The 19232-nt window shown below is 37.1% G+C and overlaps 1 protein-coding gene across 6 annotated transcripts in view; it reads right to left on the bottom strand.

The window, feature by feature from the left end:
* INPP4B (inositol polyphosphate-4-phosphatase type II B) overlaps positions 1–19232 on the bottom strand; it is a 294269-nt gene that overhangs the window by 195320 nt on the left and 79717 nt on the right. For all 6 annotated transcript variants that reach the window (XM_088164137.1, XM_088164138.1, XM_088164136.1 and 3 more), the window contains exon 2: positions 1154–1238. Coding sequence is in view for 5 of the 6 variants with exons in the window: in XM_088164138.1 (XP_088020264.1) it covers positions 1154–1238 (85 nt within the window). In the remaining variant the exon portion in view is untranslated. The remainder of the gene's footprint in view (positions 1–1153; positions 1239–19232) is intronic.

Below are 19232 nucleotides of genomic sequence, written 5' to 3'. Positions count from 1 at the left end.
TCAGTTCAGCAGCATTGTGTCCAAGCACTGTAAAAGGAGTGCCAGAAGGGAACTAACATTACTGTATTTATGCTCAAAGCTGGAAATTCTATGAATGAATTGGACTCATTGAGGGCACAATTAGAAAGTCTCAATTTGAGAGTCAATGGGAAACATTCAGCTCTTATAGTCAGGGAAAGCAATGCTTCCAAACCCAGAAAGAAATACTTTTTGATGCAGTGGCTCAACATCAGGCACAAAACATAGAATTTCGTTCCCTACAAAAGATGAAAGATGTGAGCTATTCCCCAGAATACAACCCAGATAAGGATAAAATCCACAAAGAATATAATTTAAGTCATTGCCTTCTCAAACACGACCAACCACTAGGAATCACTTCAGCAGGTGAGGACAAAAATCAGTATAATTAATGCAACACTTTCTTAGAAGTGAGCTAGAGGTTTTGGTGCATAAAAATAGATAATAGGAACTTCTACTGAATGCAAATGTATCCATCAAGCCCACAAATGCAGCCTAACTTTTTTGCCTCTTCTCTTAGGCTATCACAGCTAACAGAAAATGGCAAACTTCTAAGGACTTCAAAACTCTGCAGTGGTATCAGAAAGAATCCACGTCATAAAAAATTTCTAACAGAGAGGCTATTTAAGTGGCTGCTGCAGAGCAAACTGTCAGCACTTCCTCCAAATAAAATCTTTCCCCTAAAACAAGGATTCTGATTTATATGAGATAGCTTTTTTTTGCTGCTTTTAACAATTTTATGCATGAAGAATCGATAGGGAGGTGAAAAAAAAAACAGGAAACCTGTCATTTAATGTGGAGTTTAGCAATGATTAGTTACTGAAGAATAAGATGCATTGACTATGCATCAACATAGACCTCATATCGTACAAAATATCTGAGAAAACAATCTCAAACTTTTATTTATTGTCAGAGGAATATGATAACATGACTTCCACTTGATTTTAGGATTTTCTTTGTAAGCATGAATTCAGAGACCACCAGTATTTAAATGTATGCATTGAACAGACAGCAGGATATATTTTAGTTAAAATTTTAGCTAAGTTCCAATGCCTGGATGGCTGAGTTTTTTATTTTCATTTTTGTTGGCAAAAATAAAAGTCACATTGAACACGTTGAGATATGTCTTACTTACTGAGAACTACTGAAACATCTGTTTTACTCCTGAATTCCACTACCCAGCAGCGCTCCAGGATTACCACTTCAGAGGCATCAGAACTCTGTGAAACAAAGATGGCAAAACATTAGGATTTGGAACCTGACTGGGAAGTCCCTCTGTTTGGCTGTTCACAGCTGAAGTGACATGGAGATAACAAAGACAACAAAGCATAGAAATCACTAAGGCAGATGGATAAAGGCATTTTTTAATTACTGATCTGTGCCATCCTGCTTCAGCTCAATGAGTTACAAAAGGAATAAACTGTAAGAAAAGACCCCGAAGGAAACTTTAAAAAGTAACTTCAGAAGGTTTTTTTCATACTTCCAGGATCAGAAAGTTTAGATGACACTTCATTCCTCAGCAAGTCAGGCAAGCCCAGCTCATTCAAACTTTCATATTTTCTCATATTTCCTAACAAGGCTGAATCAAATGTCAGATTCTATTCAAAGACTAGGATATTTTCAAGTGAACAAAATAACATGTAATTTTACAGAAAGCATTCCAGTTCAATTTTTATCTGAAAGGGATTTCTTTATCAGCACTTGAAACTTCGAATATGGTCTCTGCCTATGCAATTCAAATGACATTAAGTGATATGGACCTATTGCTGAATGCAATAGGATACAAATTACCACTATCATTTTTTGTGAGTGCTTTGCAGACAAGATGCAAACTCTTCTAGTTAATAAGTGTGATTCATATTTCAGAAGACTGAAGCTATCAATCACTCCCTCAGGATTAATATTTTTTCCCTTAAAATTCTTATCCATTTTTATCCCTAATATCTGGTAACAAATAACCCTTAGAACATGTACCCATACACTCCCTTCATTCCAGGTCCCCAACATGAATGTCACAGAGCTCATTCCCTACTTCAGTGACATTCTGCAGAGATTAATGCAAAGGCTTGTTTTAACACTCCTTCCTCAGGTGGTACTTTATTCCAAGTGATGCTAAAGATGAGATTTTTCATATTGTGCAGCAATTTTACCAAAAAAAAAAAAAAAAAGTCTGAACTTGAGTTTCACATATCTGCCACCTAATGAATGACTTCATAAAACAGTTGATATTTATAACACTTGCCTAACATGCACAAGTTTTCTTGTCTACCCCTTTCTCTGTATCTATGCTGCCTGGTTTGACCTGCCAGAACCAGACTATTTTTGCTAAGGGTTTCATGTTCATTTTCAAGTAGATGTCTTGATCCTTCTTTTCTCACAAAAGGACCCGTTACTTACACAGAAATACACTGTCTTTCACGATCAAAACTGTGAAAATTCAATACAAGAAGACTGAAAGACTGACTAGTAACAGAACACAAAACATTTCAGAGAGCATAAAAAGGATTTCCTTGAAAATTCTCTATTTATTCTTTCTAACCTTTTACCACTTACTAAATGAATACTCCAAACCCAGTTAATAAACACAAATCAACATCCAAAGGAAACAAAAGGTTAAAATAAAACAGAGAAGAATGAAAAAAACCACACTATGTTGTATTGAAATATGTCAGAATTCAAGAGACAAGCTGGAGTATACCAAGAAAAAAAACTTATCTAGAAACCACTTGTAAATTGATTTCTTTGAAAAATTATTCAGACTGGGCTGGACTTAAAGGAATGTATTGTTCTGCAGACAGAAAAATACCCCATCTTATTGTTTAAAACAAAAAAATAGGGAGAAAAGAACAAAGTAGTGAAACAATGCTGTAAGTTTTGATAGTAACCCCAGCGCTCTGTTGAGAGCTTTTTAATTTATAGAATCCAGCAAGTCAGTGCTAATACAAATACATGGCAACCCCAGGAGCAATTGTCAAGTGCTGTAGAGTGAGGCATTCTTTGAGCATCTACCAGGTCTTTATGAGCAAGAGCTAAAGTCAGTTTGGGAAAACAGGCAATAATAGTCCAACAACAACAAAAAAAAGAAAGCAGACTAATTAGGAAGAGCTTTCCATTGCAATGATCCTGGTAACTATTTTAGTTCTTTAAATTTCAAAGCCCCAATAGAGTCTCTCAGATAGCCCTCCCTTGAAATGTAGATAATGCAGCCTCGTTCCTACAAGCAATCTTTCAGTGGGGATATGACCAAATGGAGTTTATTTTGGAAGTTAATGAAGGTCTGAGTCCATTTAACACTCAGCTGTGACTACATAAAAAGACTCTGAACTGTTTTCCTCCTTCCATCCCTGCAGAAAAATCATTCCTCTGTGACATTCATGCTCCAAAGATGAAAGACAGAAACATGAGAAATCATCAGACTTAACACTTCTTCCAAAACATGTAACTTTGGTAAATGGATATATGTTAGTAGGCAAAGAAAAGCAACTCCCTGTTACACAGATTTCAGGTGATTCAGGTGTCTGCAAAGAGAAGGGATGAGCAATCACAGCCTCGGTGTAGTTTTCTATAGTGCCAAGACTGAAAGAGTTAGTGTTTTGATTTGTACATGAATGACAAGTGTGAAATACAAGTAAATTGGCAAGCAGGCAGCAAAAATAGCTTTCAAACAATTAATGACAATGTGTCTCAGTGCAGGCAGTCTCACAATGCAGTTGACATACAACAGCAAACACAAGAGAGAAGATGATGATTTCAAGCTCTCTGCATTTTAAGCCCGCAGATGCTGCAGCTCAAGAGCCTCTTTAGAGACAAGTTACTCCCCTCTCTGCAGCAGTGCAAGCTGCAATGAAGCAACGCTACAGCTTCAAAACAATGTCAATGCTTTTCCAAGGTGCACAATCCAGAACACTGAGCAGAGGACATGTATTTACTACTTCTGTATGTGAAAGAGAACAGAAAGAGAAACAAGAAAAAGGGATGAAAGAGCATAAGGATGCCAGAAAATAAAGCACCTGTTGCTGCTAAACATTTCCCATATCCAAACTTGAAGAAAAATATCCTCAGAATTACTATCATGGCAGACTTTTCATCATTTAGATGAAATGTGCTATGGTCCGTCACACAAAAACCTAACAAGGAAATAACTTACAAATTAGATAACAAAATTGTAATCAAGGAAACCATTATGCATATGTGATAAACAGTCAGCTTTGTTTTTCAGCACCCAAAGAGAGCCACAATTTCTCATATTTTAGGTACATAAGCTCATCTGGACTAGCTATTATCTTATTTTTCTGGGTTTTATTTTATTAAAAGGGGACATTTCAATGATCTGGTCTTTATGTTTGGAAAATATGATCAAAATCAGATCTGTACCACTGTGATAAGGCATAATATATTAGGGATCTTTACTCCTGCCATTGGTATTATTCAATAATTGTTATAAGAACTTACTGAATCAATCTAGATGCCCAACAGCAACTAGACAAACTCTTACATCTTTCTCTAAACACTGAGAAAGTCAACAGGCACCCCATCCACCACCACCCCAGATCAGGAAATTGCTTTAAAACAGTGATTTGAGGAGACAAATTATTTCTAAATACGAATTAAATATCTCAGTGAAATTGCTAAAGAGTAGTCCCCAAACTTAGAAAATTAAAGCATCAAGAAACTTTTGAAGCTGTCAAAGAGAACATAAGGTTTGAGCTATTTTTGCATTCCTATAGATATGATTTGATGTACCATTGTGGGGGGGAAGAAGTGTGTCATTGTGAATTGATTTTACAATAGGAGATTTGCTCCTGGAGGCAAGGCAGAGAACCTACTGGTAAGTATATCAAGTCAAGAACTAAGCTGACAGTTAAAATTAGAAGTGACATTCCAAGCAGTTCCTTTGTATTAAAACACTAAGTAGGAAAGTAAAGCTATAGCACTGTAGAAAGAACAAACACTTCAAAAGGTAAAAATTCTTCTAATAAGATGTTATTTGAAGCCTCTCCAGTCAGCCGGGTGGTGTGTGTGTGAATTGCACAGTTGATTTCTTTTAAAAGCATATATTCACCAATTCAAAATAATCAAATCAAAACCCTAGAGACCAGGGATGCTACATACACCAAACTACTGGTGTTTTTTCACATCAGTTACTTTCCCTGGTATTGGCAAATGAGCTCATCAGACTGATAGTAGCTCGATAATGCAGGCACGTGCATGGGTCACACTTTTGACTACACTATCAACATGACCATCTACATTTGCTATTTTGGCATTGGCACAGATTATGTTCATCACTCCACTGATAGTGTACAGCTTTCTTATGGATTCAGCAAGAAAGAAAGGCACAAGAATTATAGGGTAATATCATTCACAAACAGAAAAGCTAATGGTCTTAAATTTATTTTAATATATTTCTACAGCAATATGTTCATTACCAAATAGAGTAAAAATTTTTCTAATTTTGAGGTATTAACAAATGACTCCACAGCAATCACAAGCATATAATTTGCAGAATTAAAAACACTCCTTTAAATGCTAGCAAGCAGAATTCAACAATCTAAAATCTCCTTCAATATTATCTATTCTTCTGCTGTAATAATATCTCCATCCTGTGTCTATTAAGTAATGTGAAGCCTATGACCCAAGCTGTGTGATAAGGAAAAACGTGGCTGCTGAGTGTCTGATGAGGTGCTTCAATTACTCCAGGCAAGCTGTAACCTGGTAGTTCATTACAGCCACCTTTACAAACTGTCAGCCCATCAAAGATGCTCAAATCATCTCTTACAAAGCATAAGCTACCCACTGATTAAACCATCATGCAATGCTACCAGATCCCAATTTCAAGATGACATTATAATACCACTAATCTGCATTCACTCTGCAAAATGTTGACTTACATCACTGAATAAGTTCTGCAGAACACAAAACTACCTTTAATAGATCATTACCTTTAACAAAAGTGAATACATAGCCAAAAGTAGTTTCCTTTTCAATTTCAAAATGCATTAGTAATAATTATAATGTACAAATACATGTTCTCTCTATTCACGCCCCACATTCGCTCAGTTAATTATTTCAGCTTGAAAATATCTCCAATTACCCTTCCCACCAGAATTTAGTTATATGTAATTTAGATACTAATTAATTAAGACTTTCAATGCTATATTCTAGTGCAAGACTCCAGTGATGTATCACAACACATACCTTGGATAATCCATTTTTTTCAGCGAAAGTGCTCCCACCTTGTTCCCACAAAAGTTCTCACTCATTTTTAGCAGTTACATAAAATATCTGATTTTCATCTCTGCTCTTTTCCCTACATGTTGCCTTTTTACTTCAGAAATGTTAAGAAGCCCTTACCACAGAGAGACTGCAGTAATCGTGGGAAATGTGAGCATGTGCATACCTGACATAAAACTGAAACACAATATTTCCAACAAACTGCTGTATCAGACCAAAGACCCCTTATTCTGCCTACAAGAGACTTAATTAAGTGTCCAAGGAAGAGGAAAAGCAGGGCAACCAAGTGCAGTCCTCTTTCATTTTTACATTGCGATTTTTTCCTCAAATGCCTTTTTCCATTCACTTACTCTCAATAAGGCTCCTTGAGAGCACTTTGTACTTTTTCCCAATCTGTGTCTATTTTTAGCATCTACAGGACATTATGGCAAGCAATTCCAGTATTTCCACTACCCATTCCATGAAAAAACATCATCTTTTGTTTGTTTGGAATCCAGTTCCCCCAACTTCCTTTAACATCACCAAAGAGGAGACAATAAACACCTATTGCCTCCTTCAAGCTGTTAATGTTTTTTTAGATTACTATCAGAGCCCACCTGGGTCATCACCTGTTATCCAGGCTGAAAAGTTTTATCTTCCCACTCCTTGTCCTGATGGCTCTAACAGCCCTTTTCCTGAAACTTTCCCAGAACCTCTATGTCCTGTAAAGTGAGGGGGAAATAACTGCAAGGTGGATCTTTACAGAGAGAGCTCTCTACTTGGTTTTCTCCTGTCCCAACATCTCCTAATATTGATTTTACTTTTCCACAAGTGATTATCCATCTGGCCTTTTAAGAGAAACACAATTCTCTACAGATCTCATTCTGGGGCAGAAAGGCAGGAGTTAGTACAAAGCCCATTACTTTGATTGGAAACTTTTATAATCTTTCTTCACATGTGTAACTTCACATTTATGGATGTCGGCTTTTATCTGCCACTTAATTGCTAATGGTTTAGGCTTGTAAGGGCATTTTATGATTACTCATACTTGGCACTCCATCTTGACTATTTAGCAAGTAACAGAACTTCTCACTTCACTGCCTACCTTCTTTTCACCATTTATGCAGATGTGACAGCACCAGGCTGCCACAGTTCCTAGACCTTATATTATATTCAACTAGTTATTCATGTAAGAAGAAGTTCTAGCAATGATCAGCATTATTTCCATCAGCAGGTGAGAAAAACTATATTGAAAGGCAAATGAAGAATGCAAGCATATGAAGTGAATGGAAATAGTTGCTTATATAACTGTTTTCCGTGTGCTCTTGGAAGTGAAAGATGTTTTTAGGAATCACACAGATCGTTGATTTAAATGATGCACAAACTGCATGTGCAATTATTTGAATACATTTAAAGTATGAACATCATAAATGACAACACAAACTGCAGCAAAACATGGCATTTTAGAAGTACTTCAAGAGCAGAGAAAAACAAGACCAAACTGAATTCTACTCATTGGCCTCCAACAAGTGAAATGTGCAAATTACCACTGCACAGAACTCTGCTTTATTCAAGACTGAGCTTTATGAACAACAGAACTCCCCAGAGAGCCTCAGGATGGAGCACTTGATAACAAAATATCCTTTTTCAACCATTCTTACATTTTCCCCCAAAGTGGAAAATGAACCCAAAATTCACTACATGCTACCCACTTTTAACACAACCTTAGGATAAAAACATGGAATAAAAACATTGCAAAAATCAAGTGGCTTGAATATTTTTAATTATAAACTGCCAATATATGTAGTGTATGTATTGTAAAGATAACTCCTTCTGCTTTCTTGGACTGCCCACAGTGATGTTCATTTGAAAGCAGGCTATGATTCTCCCACACACAGCCCTTGAGCTTTAATCTCCTGCACAGTGCTTTTAGAAGAAGCAAACAGATTATTTTTCAGTATGCTTAAGACTCATCATGCTGAGAGATGGATGTGTGATTAGCTGTTGTCCCCAAGAGGATCAGAAGTCACTCTAGAAAACCTGTAAGCTGTAACCAGGCCCAACATCACTAAACACCAGTTTCTAACAGAGAACCAAATAAGAGAAGTATTTTAATTCTTTTTAGGCTTCTTCATGTTAATTTCACCATCCCTTCTCCAGCAGTTGCTTTTCCTTTTCTTTCGTTTTTGGAGCTAAAGAAATGGTAGCTCTACAAGCCACTTCCAAATGCACTGGGGCAGAAGAAGAAATGTCAGAGCAAGGTACACTCTGCCTTTAACCTGCACATCTGTGTTCTTTGTAACAGCGGCAGAATTAGGCCTTTAAAATACAGCAGAGATGTATAGAGAATATTCTGTTTGAGGAAAAACAAAGCAAAAAACCTCAGACCGCAGCCATAGAAAAAAACATGATTGGTTTTTTTTATCTCCCAGAGAAATTTCTTCTCATATTCCCTTGCAACCAATAAGTCACTGGACATAAAAGGCAGAGTGATAAATTCATGTGTGGGCACCCAGAGAATAAACCATCTAGGTTATAAGCTCTCAAATTAGAAAGCTTACATCATACTCTTTGAAATGAGAGAGATTAATTAAGCTTCATCAATTTTCATCTAAAAAAGAAAAACATCTCCCTTTGCTACTGATTAACAACATTATTTTATTTCAGACATCTTACTGGCCTTCTGGTATTCAGGATTACGTCTCGGGAACTCTCTCACAAATTAAAGCATTCTCATGACAGATTCCAGGATTTTGGTGCTTGGGAATCAGGAGAAAAATGTCGTAAGCAGCAAGACTAATGTTTAAGTTAAAAATCAAAGGAAATGGTGAAATCTCACAATTAATAAGCTTGTCCCACTTTATTCTTAACAGGCAAATTTTTATAGAGAGTTTAGAAAAACAAGTGCTTCAACCCAAAAATTATCTGTTTTGCTTTACTAAAACATCATACATTCCTATTTTTCAGTATTTGTAACAATTGTAACTAAGCATGAACAAATATTTAAGAAAAAAAGCACATTCGTGCAGACAATTGATACAGGACAAAACGAGCCAGATATCAGTAGGAGGACATTTCTCATAAAACAGTTGTTTCATCTCTGAGCACTCATACCATCCTCAAGGGACACCTACACAGCATTTCTCAAATCCAGGCTTTGGAATGGAGGATGCAGTTTTACAAGGAACTCAACTGACATAATGGTAAAAATTTGTAACTCTGCTAGATACCAAATACATCCAATGGGCCTTAAAATAAAAATTATGGGTCCCATATGATCTCTTCCCTCTACAGTCAACTCCTCATATTCCACCAGCTGTAAACTGCCTGACCCTTAGGAGGCTTTCTCATCTCTTCCCTCCACCAAGAACATGCTGTCTACTTTTCGCCTGCCTCCCCTCCCAGGGGTTATCTTCAGTTTCTGAGATGGTAAAATTGATCTCTGTTTAACACTGAGAAACCATCTTCACCTTCTATTTAGCTTTGAATAGTGATGTTTTGATTTCAGATTTTAACAAAAGTATTTGTGAACAAGAATGTGTCACCTGGTCTAATAAACCCCAGAGCCTCCAGCTACTGATCTTGATTGTGTTCTTGCATCAGATACACCACCACTGTCATTGTTCAGAATAACATGTATGAAAAGAGAAAAGGAGTAATGAGCCCACAGAAAAAAGTTTTAGGAAAGGTATTTTTAGCAGTTAGGAAAGAAAGATCAAGAGGTGAATATGTGTGAGCAAGGAAGGTACCTACTTGTTTGAGTGGAGACACCATTGCATCTTTAAATTCCACCTACATTTAGTGATTTGAAGTGCAGTTCAAATAAACTTTTCAAACGTACCTAGCAAAGAGCAGCCCTGGGGTTTCTAACCTATTTAACAGAAATTCCTTTCTTAAATAATGATGAGTAAATACATTAAAGCAAACTTCTACCTGTACTTAGACCTATTGCACCTTCTCTCTGGAAATCTTTTCTTTCTATATTTTACAGAAAATCAAAGTATATTTAAAAAGGAAACCACAAAATTCAGTCCCAAACTGAAAACCCCAGGTATGCAATCTCTATTTGAAGCCATGAGCATGAAGAACAAAAGTGTCCAGCTGCATAAACTATTACCAGTCTTCTGAATTCTCAAATATTTAAGTATCACATTCTATACTCAAAGCAAAATGAATAGAGCTGTGATAAAGTTGGATTATTGAAATGCAATCTATCCAGAAATTGTTGATTATAGCATCAACAGGCTCCAAATATTTCTTCATTTACATCTAAATTCTGTTTTGATATTTTTCACTTGCCTCAAATATGGTGCAGATACTGAAGTCTACAGTACCACACTGGCTATCAACAGCAAGCATAAAATTGGTTGTTAAATTAGTGTAAGTGTAAAGCTCTAAAATATGCTTTAAAATACATATCTTTCATAGAATACTAAGGCTACTCCACAGGCCATCTTTGGCTATTTATGAAATGAATATCAGATTTTACCATTACCAAGACAGTTGTCTCAATTTGCTTTGAAATTTCTTCCAGTATTTTGTTATTCAAAAAATGCTACACAATCAAGAAAACAAGGAAGAAGAAAAATATTTTGAAATTTTTGCTATCTTCTAGAGAAACAGTATTGCTTATCCCTCCAGTCATGTCAGTGTCTTACAAAAACTCCAACTCTTAATTTCCTAACCAGACTACTTTGACAAAGCACCACATTTACATCACAAAAGAAACCAGAAAATTAAAATTCAAAACTGCCTACGTAAATAAACCAGACAATTGTTGCATCTATGCAAAATCCAGATAGCACTGTATGAATTTATGGCAGCAGGCAGAGCAAAATAAATAAGGAATTCTTTATGAACAGGGCAAGCTCATAATCATGCTCCTCTAAAACACCTCCAAGCTTATGCTAGGCCTGTTCAGGGACTTTTCTGAACAAATGAGCAATTGTGCTTAATGAATTTGTATCAATTCCTTCAGCATAATGCATTTGCCAATGTATTCAATTCTTCTAGTTTTTTTATAATTTGCTCAAATTTTTCCTGAAATTACCTTGGCTTTTATTTTAAATAACATCCTACCAAAGACATTCTTCTAATTTGCTGTACTCCCACAGCAACCACAAAAGAAAACAAAATAAAATCCCCAGAAAAAATTGTTTGAAAACACTTGGAAATATGCAGAAAGCACACCACACAGATAAGTTTAGGGCAAGCAAAAGGGCAACACGGATCACTTCAGAGTTTTTACAAAACTGCAAAAAGTCCTGTCATTTTCACCTCTGAGAATTTGAATTTGGCTACAAAACACAAATTGAACCACTGCAGGGATACTACCCTAATTTTTAAGACGTGTTTTAAGCCTGTGACACATTGGCTAAGTCATGCTGTGCAACCATGTCTGGAGAGACCTGTTCTAGCAGACAAAAGCTCGTCCTCAAGGAAAACATTCTGTACAATGTCCTGATACAACCTCAAGAGCCCACACATTTGAAGAGTCCAAGTCAGAAGTTAGAGTTTGCTGACAAAACTATAATAAGCAAACATTGAGTTTAAATTTAATGCTTACTGTAGAATTAGGTTAAACTTATCTCACCATAAGTGTGGTCTGTGACAAACCACAAACACATTTGATCCCTGAGAATGAAAAACAAAGCAACAATTTCAAAAACTTCAACACTAACATTCCATTTTGGAGTTTTCCTAGGTTGTTGGTTCATACTGCACTTGGAGATCTTTTGATAAAATACTCTAAAATCTCACTGGCAACAAAGTGATTTTACTGCACGATCATGAGCGAGTTAAGGTTAAATAGCCTTTATCTTGCCCTCCTGCATTTTCCTTCTTCTTCAGTCATAAAAAGGCAGCTTAGAGTTTCTGAAACAACTATGTCAAATGCTGAACTACAGCTAACAGCAATTAAGTTTCCCCAAAGATGTTACAGCATAAAATTAAAACACATTCATGACTGTTATTAAAAAAAAGCGCAGCTGAAAGCGCTGGATTAAAGATGAAGTTGTACAGTGTTCTGAAAATGTCAATGTTTATTGCAACATAACAGCTTAGAAACCCTTTACAGAGCCAACTATAACCTTCATATGGGCTTCATATTCCAACCTGAAGCTGTAATAATAGGTCTAAAAAAAAAAAAAAAAAAGAAGAAAAAACTAAGCCCTAGAGGTCATAGTTTTAGCACTGCTCTCAAACAGAAAATAAAAAACTTTCCAGACTACATGAGAAATGACTAAGGGAAATTTCAGCCATAGTACCCCCTCCCTAAAACCAAACAACAACTCGCCAAAAAAGCCACATACAACCCCTTCTTTCATTATAGACATCAAAAGACACAGTCATCTTGTATCAAAATCTGCTCCCATCAATACCGTGCTTTCAACTGTGTACGAACACAAGGATATATGACCACAAAACACTACAACCACACATGCAAAGTATCCCCCTGCAAACAGATACATGTACAATGCTAACACGGTGTTACACATTTGTTCCTTTGTGGTTTTAATGAGCTCTCCTGTGCCCTGCTGCCAAATCTTTCCAGACAGACTTTTACGAGCAGTTTGCACACAGAGACACTTAGTGAGCAGCAAAGTCTATGTTCTCAATCTAAAATAAATACAACATTATTTCTCCTGCTTTCACTTACTAATGTTATTTTCCATCTAGAGCAAAATAGAAAAATGCCTCCCAAAAAAACCCCCTTTACAAACAGTTCTCTCATTTAGCAGCCTCATCACTGCTCTGGCATTTAGCCACCCTCAAAAAGGCATTTATTGCTTCATACACCATCTCACTCTAAGTGCCGTGCCCTAAACATTGAATGAAGTATTAGATATTCCCCAGGAAACTGATCAAAATGACACAGCTTAAAGGGCAACCAGCAATCTAGGGTATAATAAAATAACAGCACATTAAAGAATTAGTACAATATTTATACTCAGTTGCATAGAAACCCTGTGAAGCTACTTACAACATTTACTTCAGTACCCACTACATCCATCATATTACCACTAATTTAAATGTCAAAGCAGCTAACAGTGACTTTTCAGTGTCACAGAAGGTGCATGTTTATCATACTGAGAAGCTGTAATCACATTTGATAAGCTGTGAGGAGAACCCACCAGCTGAACATTTCAAAGTAACACACACGATTAATAAACCCATTTTGTTTTGCCACATCTACCCCAGCTACACTTCAGGACATTGTGAGCTCACAGACAACTTGGTAAAATTATATGGTTGACACAGTAACACGGCTACACAGGCATTTTCAGTTCTCTTGGTTAAACATCACCAAATCCCTACGAGCCAGGACTCAGAGATGAATGACCTCATCTGTGCTGTCAGGGGACCAAAGGAATGCAATGCCCAACTCGTCCTGGATTGCTACTCAGAGTGGGAATAAAAACCATTTCCTTCTCCTGTGGAATTTTAAGGAAAAAAAGCTTATTTTCTCCTTTTACTGAAACTCCAACAGAATTTCTTCGAATTCCTGTTTTAGGGAAGCTCTTTCTACTCACTGAGTACATTATGCTTGGAGCCCAGTTTCCCTAAGCCTTCACAGGTCATGAGTCCTGGCCCCTCTACTGCCTTCATCTTTGCAGAGTTTGAGGCAGAAGGGAGGATAAAGCTGTGCAAGGTCGATTTTGTCCATTCAGTCATCAACTCAAAAGGCTTCATAGGAAGCAATAGCTTCTAGTAAGCTGATTCTTGTCTTTACATCACATTGCTGTGGACTTCATACTAAACCATAATGAGATAGCTTTTTTTTTTTTTATTTTTAAAGGTTTTACTAAATGTCAAATATAGTTATCTCTAAGTCCATTCAGATGCTCTCATCTCTAATTATCTTTCTCCTGCAGAAGTTTATACTCATCACCTGTACCAAGCAAGAGAAAGGCTTGGCAGCCACACAAGTCTCATTTTCTTGAGCCAAAACAGCTCAACATCACTCTGGGCAAGTGCACAGCAAGACTGTCTCAACATACAAGACATGTGGACAGGGATGCTGAGCAGAGATGTTCATGAAGAGACCAGGAAGAGGGGAAGGAATGGACATAAAACAAGCAAGGAGAAAGCTCAGCAAGTATTTCCATGTACAGAAGATACTTAAAAGATCTGACTCCGAGTGTCATTTCTAGAGACACTGAAGCACTTCTTTTGCTTCATTTTTCTAATATCAATAAACCAAAGAAGTGAAACCAAAATTAGGATTTCAAGCTTTCTTAAGCTGGTAGCTGTAATTACTCTCTTCTAAGGACCCAATATAAATGCAGTAATTTCTGAGGAAAAGAGAATGAAATTAGGCTCGTTTCAACTAATCTTTCTCACAATTGCCAGGGATATGCATGATCAGTCTTTGTTAATTCTTTACCACAGAACTTCTCTTCAGATAAGTTTCTCACACAAGGAAGTCCTCCAGTAAAAGAGAATCAGCTTTCCAAAACATCTTATCCACGTCAATATATTAAAGAGGAGAACTACAGCTACCATTTAACCTCTTTTGCTGTGAATAAATTGAAACACACTGAGCACACTTCCTTAAATGCATTTAGAATTTAATCCAGGCAACTGGCTAGGAATGTTAAGCAGCACTATCATATCCACAAGTTTACACACACACGATCTAAACTTTCAAGGCTGACTCTTTCATGCCCTTTCATCAATAGGAATAGTGTTGGTATCCCCAGCTCTGAAAAAGGACACCAATGGAACCATGTGTGCTCATAAGAAACACATGCCATAAATGCCCCCTTCCCCCTCCTTTTTTCTTATTTTTAAATTTTTTTTTTTTTATGAGTGCCTAAACAGGAAATGTGGTTTTAGGAGAAAAAGCAATGTTTTTATGCCTAGGTCAATGTGTTCTTTTCATCACAGCTGTTGAGTTCAGAACACAGGCACTCTAGAAGTAACAGAGTTGAAAAGTCTTCAACAGAAGACCAGAATTTTTCACATTAAGACATTTCTTATATTAATTTTTTTAGCTAGGGAAAATGTAAATAAACATTTCAATAGCCACATTAACGTAGCAGAATGTGTTGTTTTTACTTAGATACCCAAAATAAGAATTTTCTTCAATACAAACTTGTTAAAATATCTTTTTCTGGTGCTTCCTGGTTATGACATAATAACCATCCCACATAATTTCATCCCAAATGATGACATTTCTTGTGTCAATTTCAAGCTTCTTGTAGCAGCTTTTGAATCTGTATTATCTGAAATAGAATCAAAATATAGCAAAAAATTCAATCTCATTATTTTTAGGGGGTTTTTTAGCCTTTTTTTTTAAATTGACTATCTAAACTCTTTTTTTATGTAGCACCCCAAAAAAGAGTTTCACATAGTTTATCCTCAGGCACCACCATCCATCATGCTTTTGGAACTTATAACAGCTCAACCCTATCAAAGACAATGGCTAAGGCAAACCTAAGTCCAGAAGGCCAATGATGTTAATAGAGTTCTTGCACCATAAGGTGCTCCAGCCATATGCTCTTAAATAGCTAATCCTTCAAGCTCACATTTTAACTCAAAGTTAACAGAAAAGCCTAAATATTCTTGAAAATTAGTAAGTTTTATAGATTTCTGTGGACTCAAATGGTAGACGTCAAGTGATGTTAATGCAATGCCTTGCTAGGTGAAGATAGGCTACATTCAAGGTTGATCTGTCTCAGTCTATTTAATTTCCTGCTTTCCTTTCCTAAAAATCATACTATACTCATCAGGAAATATATTGAAATTATATTGCCATTATCACTAAAACAGTTTTTCTACTGTGGTAAACAGAAATATGGAATGGCTTCCACCCTCACATAAGGGACTGGATGGTGACACAAAGGCATAAGGATACAGGAGCATATAAAGCACAGGGGAGGGACCAAGAAGTCTCGCAGACAATTTGAAACTCTTAGCACAATTTCAGTTCCTATGAAGAGATGCACATGAAAGCCATAAGGAAAGGAAGCACAAGAGAAGAGAATGAGCCTGTTTTTACATGAGAGTTCTCTCCAACACTTCTCACTAGCAGAGTGGCTGTGGCCTCCTCCTCTCCATGGGCCGCTACCAAACACAGCTCACGTGTAATCCCAGAAAGCAGCAGCAACCCTCATGGTTCATATTCCCCAGCAACTGCTGCCACTGCAACAGCCTTAGTATCAATGCCAGCTGCATTCGACCCTGACAAATGTCAAATGCAGCAAGCTGGAAAAAGTGCCACCAACCCTGCACATTCATTTATAAAATATTCAATTTGGGCTCCCTTTTTTAGTCACAGATAATAGCTACACAGCTACTTACCCCATTCAGCATTGGTGTAAAGTGTTTAATTTCAAATGTAAATCGTACCATCTTGCCATTTGTGAAGGCATCAAAATGACTTGAAAAGCTAATCTTAACCCAAAGTACAGGAGACATTGTGAAATGTGATTTCTATAACAAGCTTATCATTAAAACATACACCTACTCACATCTTACAATTAAAATAAAAACATACCTTATGCAAATATAGGAGAGTGAAAGCTGGAGATACACATTATGGACATGTCCTAACTTGTGCACATACTCCAGACCTTCAGCTGACATCATTCTGTGGGAGAAGGAACAAAGCCCCTCAACTAACGAGGCCGCAAAAGGCAGGAGTTGGTACCAGCAACACCACTTTCCAAGGAACAAATCCATGGAGCCACACCCTTACTGGCAGAGGAGGGCCAAAAACAGGGCTTGAGAAAAACGCTTTGAGCACTTGCCTGACTCTTTCACATAAAGCTCCAGAGCAGCACAGTAGCCTTACAGAGAGCTGGCCCTAACAGAAAGAGTTCCTGGTTTGCTATTGCAATTACTATCCAGCATGCCAGCACAAAGAGCACAGGATTTTAACAGCCTATTTTAAGTATCCCAGGTTTTCAGCACGGAGACAGGACTTTGCACAGTGCCTGAAGACAGGCTGTCATGCCCAAGCAACTGCAGGCAGCTGTGCTGGGCTCCTTCCAGCTGCTCTCAGCTCTGCACAAATGCTTTTGCTGATAAACCTTCCTGAGAGCAGAGCCAAGCACTACTTCAACTTCAAGAGGTCATTCATTACCAATTCTTTGGGTGTACTAGAATTTTAGCCTTAAATGAAGCTCTACTGACTGTATAAGCCCCTCACTTTGACATAATGGCTGGGAGTTAATACATGGATATAATTACAAGGTTCTCATTTTGCCAGGAAAAAGTGGTGTGTTTTACAGAGTAACTGCATTGTGAAATCACCTTTCTACAGTACATAAATTGAAACAAACTGTGCCTAAAACTCACTACTTAAGTTACTAAAATTGTCATCACTATCATGGCTGTAATATGTAAAACAGTTTTGCTAGTTTGCAAAGGCCATAAAAAGACAGTGTTGTTCTGAAAGCTTATTTATTATGGGTTACACAATAGCACAAGGAGGCAGCAAGAAAACAGAGCAACAGTTGTGTGCTAACATCTCTAAGTTTCATTCACCAATAAAATGTTGCTAGAAATAAAAACATCTTCATTCATAGATCAAAGACAGAATTTTCTGCCGTTAAACTGTTATCAAAGACCAATTAGGCAAAATGTGAAAAGATAAGTAAATGGTCTCACTTGGCATTTCCACCCTGGGTTAAATAACCTGATACGACTTGGCAAGTAGAAGCAAGCTCTGTCATATTGAGATCACTGCTTCTTCATTGCCAGATACAAACTCCTGTTAAGCCTTTAGGCTCCCTCCATTCTAGGTGTTAATTTTGACCCAGCTCTGGCCTCATTAAATACAAATCCCCAAACACCCTCTTTTGCATGAAAAACCCTAAGTTATCACATATAAGGTCAACAAATAAGCTCACACTCATTTACAGATTAGTGAGAAATCATCCTATATTTCAATACTGCATGGTGACAGACAATTCTAGCATAAGTCTCTTATTTCCATTCCTGTTCCTTTATGTTGGGTAAATGGGCTGCAGCAGGAACAAAAGGCTGGAAAGCCAACCTGTCAGAGATGTTTCTTTGATGCAGCAATAGTTTAACACACACACACAAAACCAGCAGCCCTCAAGGACATGGAGGTCAAACTTGGGCATGTCCCAGATCAGCCCAGCCTAAAACTACTGCCAATTTAACAGGACCTTCCACAAACACACAAACCAGACAGACTGCTCACTCTGTCAGGCTGACTTCAACCTCTGCATCCAGAGCACAGTCTGAGGTCCTGAGCCCTGAATTGTGCAGATCAGGAATGAAGCCTGAGCTAAGACAGAACCCTCCATTCCTTGCCCTCAACCTTTCCATTTGCAGAAGAATGGGATAATCAGGGTAAGAGCCTTTCTGGGACTTACAAAAACATTTCCAAAGTCCACCATTTGGGCTGCAGCTAAGAAGTTCAACTGCATTATTCCTCATGAAAACTATTACACAGGGAATTTTTATCATCTTCATTATAAGCCATGATTTACATCAAGATGAATCATATATGATGAAATGAGAAAACTATTCTTCACAAGAACCCTTTGAAGTACAACAAACTGGGTGCAGACAGCAAGAGAGATGATGGCTAGTATATTACACTTGGAGAAAAATTACCCTATTAAAACAGCTAAGATGCCAAAAAGCAAAGTCAAACTACAGAACATCAAGTTCTCTAAGAACATTTACACACATACTCTGCAATAATACAATACTTAATACAGAATTTTTCTCCCTGATTGATTATTAACTTTTTGGAAATAAGTGGCAATAACCCATAAAGCCTTCATTATCTAAGCTGCTAAATTTTCTACCAAGTTAAGTTTTGCTTTTCTGTTAGTACTTATTTCACCACAACACCAAAGCAATTGCTACATGACTCTGCTAGAGCCAAAACTCCAGGTTATACTTGTAAGAGTGCCAAACATCACAGCTTCAAACTCCAACAAAATTACACCCAATTTGAAAAAGCACTATTCATGCAACACATACAAATTTTAAAAAATACAGTTAAATTGTGTTTA

This window comes from Sturnus vulgaris, chromosome 4, assembly GCF_052056855.1.
Source record: "Sturnus vulgaris isolate bStuVul1 chromosome 4, bStuVul1.hap1, whole genome shotgun sequence".
Lineage (NCBI taxonomy): Eukaryota > Metazoa > Chordata > Aves > Passeriformes > Sturnidae > Sturnus > Sturnus vulgaris.
The sequence above is the reverse complement of the archived record's forward strand: the minus strand, read 5'-3'. Positions and strand labels throughout refer to the sequence as shown.